General features: G+C 40.5%; 1 protein-coding gene across 5 annotated transcripts in view; it reads left to right on the forward strand.

The window, feature by feature from the left end:
• Positions 1–9,273, forward strand: part of pde7a (phosphodiesterase 7A) — a 31,291-nt gene extending 22,018 nt beyond the window's left edge. For 2 of the 5 annotated variants that reach the window (XM_014476246.2, XM_023326402.1), the window contains 10 exons: positions 1,448–1,537; positions 3,846–4,009; positions 4,110–4,173; positions 5,815–6,011; positions 6,101–6,232; positions 6,335–6,426; positions 6,509–6,653; positions 6,758–6,854; positions 6,971–7,051; positions 7,435–9,273. In XM_014476246.2, coding sequence (XP_014331732.1) covers positions 1,448–1,537; positions 3,846–4,009; positions 4,110–4,173; positions 5,815–6,011; positions 6,101–6,232; positions 6,335–6,426; positions 6,509–6,653; positions 6,758–6,854; positions 6,971–7,051; positions 7,435–7,646 — 1,274 coding nt within the window. In that variant the 3' untranslated portion in view covers positions 7,647–9,273. Of the gene's footprint in view, positions 1–1,447; positions 1,565–3,845; positions 4,010–4,109; positions 4,174–5,814; positions 6,012–6,100; positions 6,233–6,334; positions 6,427–6,508; positions 6,654–6,757; positions 6,855–6,970; positions 7,052–7,434 lie in introns of all 5 variants that reach the window. The other 3 variants (XM_023326406.1, XM_023326403.1, XM_023326405.1) reach the window with 3 other exon arrangements.
• The last annotated feature ends 244 nt before the right edge of the window (positions 9,274–9,517 follow it).

The following is a 9,517-nucleotide window of genomic DNA, read 5'->3' on the forward strand; positions in this document are numbered from 1 at the left end:
GCCTGGAATCACACTCTGGCATTTTGCTGCATCAGCGTCACAGCATCGTTCTGTCACCTCACTATAATCTCGCTCCTGACTGCAGTCTACATGCTGATCCGTCCGCCATCCGTGGGGTCCAGCTTTGGAGCCCTCTCCTCTGCCTGACTACTAAAACCAGTCGTAGTTCGACTCTAGATTGCCCTCAGTGGCTCTGGGTACTAATAGTAGAGCAGACTGTCCTGACATGGCACTGCATGCTCAGCTGTTCACTTCTCTGTCTGTTTCCTCTTCTGGGACATGGGAGTGTGCGTTTGTGTGCGACTGTTCTTGCATATGAATAGCACACACTAGACCTGGGTCAAATCGTACTTTCTGAAATCACAGCTTCTGCTTGTTTCTTAGTTTTCTGAGAATGCCAGTGTGATGGGTTTTACCATATTAGTTATTGACCTGGTTATAGTTATTCAAATAAACGGATGTATTAAAATTCGTCTTCTCATTCGAAGGGTTTTCTGTCAAATCTCCAAAGTTAAAGGAAAGCTGTATTTTCTGACAAGAACCAAAAGGCAACATTTTAATAAATTTTTATTTGCATTTTCCCTCAATGTGTCAAACTTCAAATTAAGTTATTCACACATTTTCCCTTTTTATTAACACATTCAATAGACATTTGAATGCAAACATCTGCAGAATAACAAAGCTTACAGATTTATATTTGTGTGTGGAGTGCAGTTTTGAAAAACACCCTTTAGTAGACAATTTCAACTTCATCATGAAACACATTGTCGCAGCCCCAGACTGCAGCCTAGTTTGGCATAATGTCAAAGATGTGACCCGCTTTCTTATATTCCTCCTAAACTCTAAATTAAAACAATGATTATGACTACTAAAATGCTCAAATTTACTATGTACACACAACTACAGTGCGTCCCACAGTTTTTCTTGCCACTCTTCAAAATGGGAAAACAAACTGACAAAAATGGAGTCAAGTTTATCCTGGTAAAATGCAACAAAAGTGGTTATCATATTTATTTTTAGGTTTTTGTAAACTATTATATGCATATTCTAAAATCAAATAAAACAGAAATATGTAGTTATTTATAGTTATTTAACAATTATGAGCTTTTCTTTGGATGTTGCCAGAAACCCAAGATCATTTAGTTTGGCTTTCCTTCACAAGCTCTTTTAAATGGCAGTAAAAAGGTTTAACATCCCACTGATTTTGTCGTTTAAATTTAGTGTGCGCTTGGTTTGTTCTCCTGCTCCGTGCATCCTCATGTGGTAAAGCCCGTCCTCATGGCACTTAAAAAAAAGAGGATAAAATCATGTAATTCAGATCAGTCTTGAAAAATAACTTCGAAGTAGTTCTTTTTTTTTTTTTTTTTTTTTTAAAACAATGATGCTTTTATTTATTTAATTTCTGCACGGTACGAATCTTGAGGAAATGAGTGTTAATTTCTTCTAGGAGATGTGAGAGTACGAAGTCAGGTTGGATTTGAACCGGAACGCCGAAGCTCCCACCCGTACCTTTGCATAGACTTCCGAACTCTTCACAGTGAGTATGGACCCCAGTCCAGTGTCTTTAAATAATTCCCACTAGATGCAAACCCATGACCGAACACCTATAAAATACTGTATGTTTCCCATGCATTTAGGACCAGTTTACATACACTCTTCGTCGCCATGGATGCCGTAGTTATTTAGATTTTTGGTGATGAATGTAAACATTGTGAGGCAGAATTACTAATGCGCGACAAACTTCAGCTCTTTTTGTGAAAAATAATTTGTGTACAGGTTTGAATTATTAATGTTCTGGGTCACACCAGAAGACTCGCGTTATTGATGTGCTAAGCACCGCTGTCCAGTTTAAACACCCAACTGTGTCCAAGTTCCTCAAGCTATTGATTGGAGGGGAAGGAGTTGGTTCTCTTTCCTGTGTGCCAAAACATCCACTCAGCATGATGTTACTTCTACCGTGCCTTGCAGTTGGTGTAATTGTTTTAGGTTTTAAAGTGTCACCTTGACTTCTCCAGACATTCTTGTCATTAAGCAATCTTTTCTTCAGAAACTTCAGTCAGGCTTTACGGTTTTGGTTGTGGAGGAGGTGCTACTCTCAGTCCACAGTGATTTAAATCTTGATTAACTGTGTGGAGGATGACGCTGGTGATCCAGTTGTTTTCAGTTCGTAGCTGGTTTGACATCCTAACTTGGGCTGAAATAATTATTCAGATTAATCATGGTGACTTGATAATTAAAATAATCGCCAACTAATTTAGTAATCAATTGTTAACTGGAGTATCCAGACTAAAAAAAGGCCATTCTCAGAGCAGTAATTTAACCAAAACTGTGTAAGAATATACACATTTTGCATTGAAGATAAAAAGAACCACCTTCCTCTATCTAATTATTAATTGGTTAATCCAAAAAAATAATCAAAATATCAGCCTTACACTCTATTAATAAGTGAAAAAGTGTTGTGTTTTTCACATGTTGATGTTAGAAGTATGTATTTAGCTGCAGATGTATACTTTGCTACAAATGATGGAGCGTACACTAAAGGAATGCTGTTATTGCATTTTAGGCAGTAAAATGTTTATTTTTTTTATTGAAAAAAGAAACTGAATTATTTGTTTGCATCTTTTAACATATTTCTAATATTGCATACAAAAGGTTCTGGTGGTCAAAGAAATATCTGCAGAATGTGCCATTTAAAGAAAAAAAATCAGATTAATCCTCAGAACAATCGAAAGAATAATGGATTCCTAAAATACTTGTTTTAGTTGCAACTCTAATTCCTTTTCTTCTGAGGTAATAGTTTTGGTCTGATGGGTGAAACTTGGACATTGATTTTTCTAGTAGAAAAATAATCCTAAACACACATCAGGTTAACATTGGTTGTTTATTAAGCAGGTTAACATTGGGTTTCTGTTAGAGCCCCGTCCTCAGTTCTTTAGAAAATGTATATGCTACACATAAAAGCTGGTTCTCTGCCTGGAAATTAATCTGCATAAATTAGCTCTACTATTCCAATGATTGGTCTAATTCAGAGCCAGCCTGCAGTCTGTTAATTTCTATAAAAAGCATGTGGTTAACCAAACATTGGTGAGGTGAATGTCTATATTGAAGCCAGTATGCTTAATTTTGACCCTATTTGGATTAGAGAAGATAAATTCAAACTCATTCTAACAAAATCACTGGAATTAGATTAGTGTATATAAACTTCCAACCGACCTATATGTCTTCAATGCGTGTTGCTTTAAATGATCCAAGCCTTTCAACTGGTCATTCAAGCATAACCTAGCATTAGGTCCATTATGGTATATTGACTGAACATGCCAGCCTCTGATAACAAGAGGTGTCATAAAACAGTTGGTTCCTCTTCTGGAAGTCTTAGTTAGGTGTGTCTTTGTTTAATGTGATTAAGAATTTTTGTCAAACCTTTTTCAAATAGATGAGCTATTAAAATTCCCCCCTCATTTGTATTTAATTATTATTTTCTCCTGTTGACATATTGACCCCAAAGTAATCCCACCTGCCCCTGATGTATTTCCGGAGCACAGCCGCAGTTTGTACAGACCCTTTTGCTTTTGCACAGTGTGTGTTTGCGTGTGCATGAAAAGAGAGAGACCACTGACAAAGCATGTCTACTGTGTGATCCCAGACGTAAGGCTTACGAGTAGGCGGCTGTGTCAGCAGCGACTGTTTGGATATCGCTGTGTTGGTGTCGGATCCCCACCAAGGCCGTGTCCAGCCAAATGCTTCTCCAAGCCTAATGAGCTTCTGGAGGGTTGGGGGCGGAGGGGAAAACACACCAACAGTTTCATTCATATGTCGCATCGTTTGAATGATATTTCTGTGTGCAGCGCGGCTGAGCTGCGGATCCTCGCCGGCTGACTCTGGTACTGAAAAGAGGGTCCACAGGCTACTCAGCTTCCAGAGATACTTGCACTCGTCCCGCCTGCTGCGGGGAATCCCCCAGCAGATCCCCCTCCACATCCTCGACGAAGACTACAGCGGACAGGCTAGAGTACGATGCCCACCGTTCATAGAATAACTCAATACAACGTAAAGAAGTATTTTTTTCCCAGCATCTTTTAACGTTATGCCTTTTCTACCTTGTCTTTTAGTGCATGTTGGAAAAAGTTGGCAGCTGGAATTTTGACATTTTCCTCTTTGACAAGCTGACAAATGGTGAGTAGAAGATGTGAGGTTGCATAAAAAGGCTGTTTAAGATGTGTTGGCGCTAAAGGTTCTGCACAGACTCCTCAGCTCTACACCCGAAACGCTACCAATGCTGCCATCTAGTGGACATCTATCTGAAAAGGCTAACAGATCAATTAAAAAAAAAATCTAGAATTGTGTTTATCAATTAATCTTGTTTTAAGATTAACCTCCATATATGATAAAAGTCCCAGATTGAACATGGAAAAACATTTTTAAAAATCTTTAACAATTTTTTTAAGGTAATTTGTTACCAAGGGAATCTGAATTTCCATTTTAGACACTGGTCTAAAAGCTAAGGCTTACATGGCTTAAGCAAAACAGGTTGTTTTTTTTGTTCTTTCCTGAAAATTTCACACTTTGCTAAACCATCTCAGAAAATACAGTGACCTGCAGTCCTTTCAAATATGTTGCAGGTAATTTAGAGAAATGTCCCCTGAAAAGATACAAAGTTTACTGTAATTAACATTGTAAAAATCATTTTAACAGCAATAATTTAAGACAATAATGGGCTACATTTTTATGAAGGGAACTTTTGAAGATTTGGTTTCAGTCCAAACCTTTGTACAGAATGCAAAATAATCCAATTTTTTCTTTTGTTCATGTCTTTGTTTACTTTAGCCCAGATAACTTTGTTAGAGGTAATCTTCCAGCAGTAGATTAAAGTCAAGTGATTAAATCAGCCCAAGTGAATAAGTAGTCAGGTTCTAGTCACAAATTAAATCACTAGATAATATATGATGTGCAGGATGAGTTTTTATTGGGATGTAAAGTGACAGGTCAACACAAAGTAGTGCATAACTTTGAAATGGCAATAAAATGTGTGGGTTTCATATTTGAAGGGTGTCACATACAGAAGTCACCTAATCAGAAAACAAACTCCAACTGTGTTTAATTTAATCTCAGTATAAATGTAGGTGTCCTGTGAGGTTTGTTAAAGAACATTAGTGAACAAACAGCATCATAAAGACCAAGGAACTCAGCAGAGACACCCGGCAGGGACTGGATTAATAAGAGAAGCAGCAAACAGTCCCGTGGTAACTCTGGAGGAGATGCAGGGATGCACAGCTCAAGTGGGAAAATCTGTTGCTGCAACAACCATTAGTCATGGTCACTCTATTATAAAAGAGTGGCAAGAATAAATCCATTACTGAAAGATATCTGTAGCTGCAGTTTGCCAGACCATCCCTGTGATGACACATAAGGGTTTTTTTCAACACAGACAGCTACTTAGAAGGCAACTAAAGCTAAGTGAAGTGGAATTCAGGAGGAATTGCAATTCAAAAGACTGAGATGCAGGATAACAACTCTAAACAATAAATATTGGCTAAAGGTGGCAGAATATAAAGCCTAACTTTTCACAATTTTTGCTTTCTTCTACTTTGCAATTTACTTTACTTTGTGTCAATCACATAAAATCCAAACAAAGCACTGAAAACATGTCCCATATCTCAGTTTTGGACATGAATTAAAAAAAAAAAAAAGCTAAAATACCACAAGCATTTCCACAGAAGTAAGAGGGAAATTACTTACAGAGACATTACAGTTAATCAAATAAAGACTGAATGCTCACAAAAACCAGAAGCTAACAGTGCAACTCTTCCTGCACAGGAAACAGCCTGATCACCCTGACCCTCCACCTGCTCAACCAGTACGGCCTGGTGGACCTCTTTCAACTGGACATGGTCAAGCTTTGGAGGTTTCTGGTCCTGGTGCAGGAAGACTACCACAATGACAACCCATATCACAACTCCGTTCATGCTGCAGATGTGACACAAGCCATGTACTGCTACCTGCAGGAGCCCATGGTGAGACGAGCAGTCGAAGCCTTTCACGTTTTACTTGTTAAGGAAAACACGCTAAAACAAAGACGCCTGTGTTACTGTTGTCCCATCAGCTGTCGAAGTCTCTAACGTCGTACGACATCCTGCTGGGACTTCTTGCGGCTGCCACACATGATCTGGACCATCCTGGGGTCAACCAGCCCTTTCTCATTAAGACTGACCACTATTTAGCCACACTCTATAGAGTAAGATGCCATAAATGTTACAAACTGACCCGCCTTAGTTGCTGTTCAGGAAATGAGAACTAAAATGGTTGCAACTTTCCTTTTTTTTTCTTGATTAAACAGAATACCTCAGTTCTGGAAAACCACCACTGGAAGTCGGCAGTGGGTCTCCTCAGAGAGACCGGACTGTTCTCTCACCTGCCGCCTGAGGACAGGTAACCTAGGCAACAAATACTCAGGCCTCTTGGCTGTAGCACTAAGATGAGTCTGATCGCGCATTTGTCTCTTTAACCACAGCATGAACATGGAGAGGGAACTTGGCTCTTTAATCCTGGCTACAGACATCAGCAGACAGAATGACTACCTGTCCAGGTTTCGCACCCACCTGGACCAGGAGAGTCTGTGCTTGAGCAACGCCAGCCATCGTCACTTCGTCCTGCAGGTTGGATACACACCCCCACACACACACAGTCTCTACTATCGGACCTCAGCCTGTCAGCAGACCGGCGAGTTCTTATCCCGTTTTTCTTTCCGTTTCCTGTGCAGATGGCTCTGAAGTGTGCAGACATCTGTAACCCCTGCAGACCCTGGGAGCTGAGCAAACAGTGGAGCGAGAAAGTGACAGAGGAGTTCTTTGAACAGGGTATCTGTTGCAATGCATTGTGTTTGGCCACTTTGTGCTTTTAGCTTTACTTTGTTCTAACTCTAAAACTGTTCACACATAAATGATTTGACTTTGATGTTGCTTGACTCATGCAGGAGACATCGAGAAGAAACACAAACTTCAAGTCAGCCCGCTCTGTGACAGAGAGACGAACACCGTCGGCAACATCCAGATAGGTAAGGGTGGTAGATACGAGTGATATTTAATTCAGTTAAGTTTATTTATGTCACACCAATCCACAACAAATGTCATTTTAAGGCACTTTACCGAAAGTTAATGTCAGGAGAAGAAAAACGTTTAGTAGTTGGCAGCATCTTTCTGTCTGAAACATTGGGAGCATATTATTTACATGCTTGTGTTGATTAGAGAAAATCCACAGTAAATTTAAAATAATTCACCCATAAAATAAAGACCTGCTCAAATCCATCCAGCTGTCATGAGGTGAGAGGTCAAATGCATCTTCAAAAGCCTAATTTCCGTTCTGATGAGTGTGTATAAACATCTTGACGGGGGTCCGTAAATGTCCTAGCTAAAGCCTCTGCTGATCTGTCGCCTCCAGGCTTCATGACGTACGTGGCAGAGCCGCTGTTCGGAGAGTGGGCCCGGTTCTCGGACACGCGCCTGTCTCAGACCATGTTGGGTCACATGGGGCTGAACAAGGCCAGCTGGGGCGGCCTGCAACCGGAGCAAACCGCCATCTCTGAGGAGACGGAGACGAGCGCAAGAGGAAGCCGCTCCAAAGGAATACCTCAGGGAAGCAGAAAATCCTGACACTCCTTGTTCGCCCTTTCACTTTGACCTCCTGGCCCCAGGGCCTCATCCACACACTGAGGGCAAGTGGAGCTCCCACTGCTGGCCCAGCCTAATTTGAACACCTTGTTGACATGTTGTTGCTTTGGCCTCCCATCACAATAAACCACTGATTTTTCTTTTTTTCTTTTTATTTATTTAATAATTTTTTTTGGCATAGAGCAATACATAGATACCTCATTTGGCAACTGCTGTATTTTCTCTTATTTGCTTTGTTTTATTTATTTGGGGACTGTATTTGAGGCATTAACGACTAAATATGCCACTTTTTTGTTGTCGTGGAACGTTATGGCGAAAGCAGTATAAACTGAAAACTTAATTTCTTTTTTTTTTTTGGTATTTTTGAAGTGCCATTTGAAAACAAAAATTTAAATAAAAATTTTGACGGACAACTGGAGTATCCGGAGACCCTCCTGAGACTTTTTCAGTTTGCCGTGTTGCATTTGTACTGAAGATTCTTCCTCATGTCCAAAAAAAAGAGAGAAAAAAAAAAGAAATGTGACAAGCCCAGTCCTTCTGCTGCCTCTGAGACTGTTTACGCATCTCCATGTTGTACTTTTTTCTTTTTTTTCCCTTTCGAGCTGAAGCGACTCCCGTCGGCTCCACAGTTTGCCTTCGAAGCACAGGCATACGAAAAGAAGCGAACCACTCGATTAAACTGTCGTCCCACTGTTGAAGCCATGAGCTGAACTTTATTCAAAACAAACCAGACGCCATATTAACTCCACCTGTGCTGGCATGTGTTCCTGCACGTCGTCTCCCTGACCCTCTCCCGGTGAAGCGAGGCGCCGACCGTGTTTCTGCATCGCTCCAGTCCCACCGCCGACCGGTGAGGGGTCGGACTCTCCCAGATCTCACCTGGATCATCACTCCATGCAACTCCACTCGCTCAGGGTTTTTACCAGTCTTTTATTTTATCCAGCGAATGAGGGGGGAGACGGCGGTGGCTACAGACGATGCAGGGTTGTTTCTTTTTTGGTTTTTCTTTCCCCTGCTGGTTCGGATAAACCGAAGGAGACTCCCTCGGCGCAGAATGTCTCTCACGGCCACATGAAACCTGACGGACTGCTCGACTGATGCCTTATTACTATGCACAAACTATGCTAAGTGACCAAACCAACTCCTGTTCCCATCAAGTGCATGGTGTGCTTGTTTCTGAATGCACTGTCCGACCCCCTTCGCCTTTTTTTTTCCCTTTTTCCTATTGTGAGGAACAACTCCAGCTTTTTCTCTCCCTTCCTTTTTGTACGGATACAGAACCAGTCGAGTGAATCAAAAACATTCCATTCCTTTTTTTTTTTGTTTGTTTGGGTTTGTCCGTTTTGATTCTGTACAGTGGCACAGGTTGTGTTTGTGTTGAAAACGTTTGGAACGATAACAGGTGCTTTTCTTACTTTAGCTGATTTGTATTTTGCTGTAAAGTGCTGTAAGACTGTTGATACAACTGTTTACAATTTGTTGCGACAGCCATTTTTGGGAAGACTTCAGTGTCGAGCCAGATTTTTGTAAAGGCTTTGCTGTATTGACCTTTTTGATACATGCCTGTTGCAGTTACGATTTGAATAATAAATCCTGTTGATGAATTTTCCATGAGTATTCAGTTTAATACTTCTGCCTTAGAGAGGTACTTATAGACCCCTCCAACTTTTTTTTTTTAAACCAATTTTGTTTTTATCCTCCCTTACTCTGACTTGAGCTGTTTTATGTAATCTTTATTTATGCAGCAAGATCCCAGGCTAGAAAACTCCTTTTTGAGGAAAATTTGGCCAAGAAAACATGCAAGTATCAGTTACAAAGTTAAACACAATCAAACCATGAACAAAATGGATTCA

Source organism: Xiphophorus maculatus, chromosome 21 (assembly GCF_002775205.1).
Source record: "Xiphophorus maculatus strain JP 163 A chromosome 21, X_maculatus-5.0-male, whole genome shotgun sequence".
Taxonomy (NCBI): domain Eukaryota; kingdom Metazoa; phylum Chordata; class Actinopteri; order Cyprinodontiformes; family Poeciliidae; genus Xiphophorus; species Xiphophorus maculatus.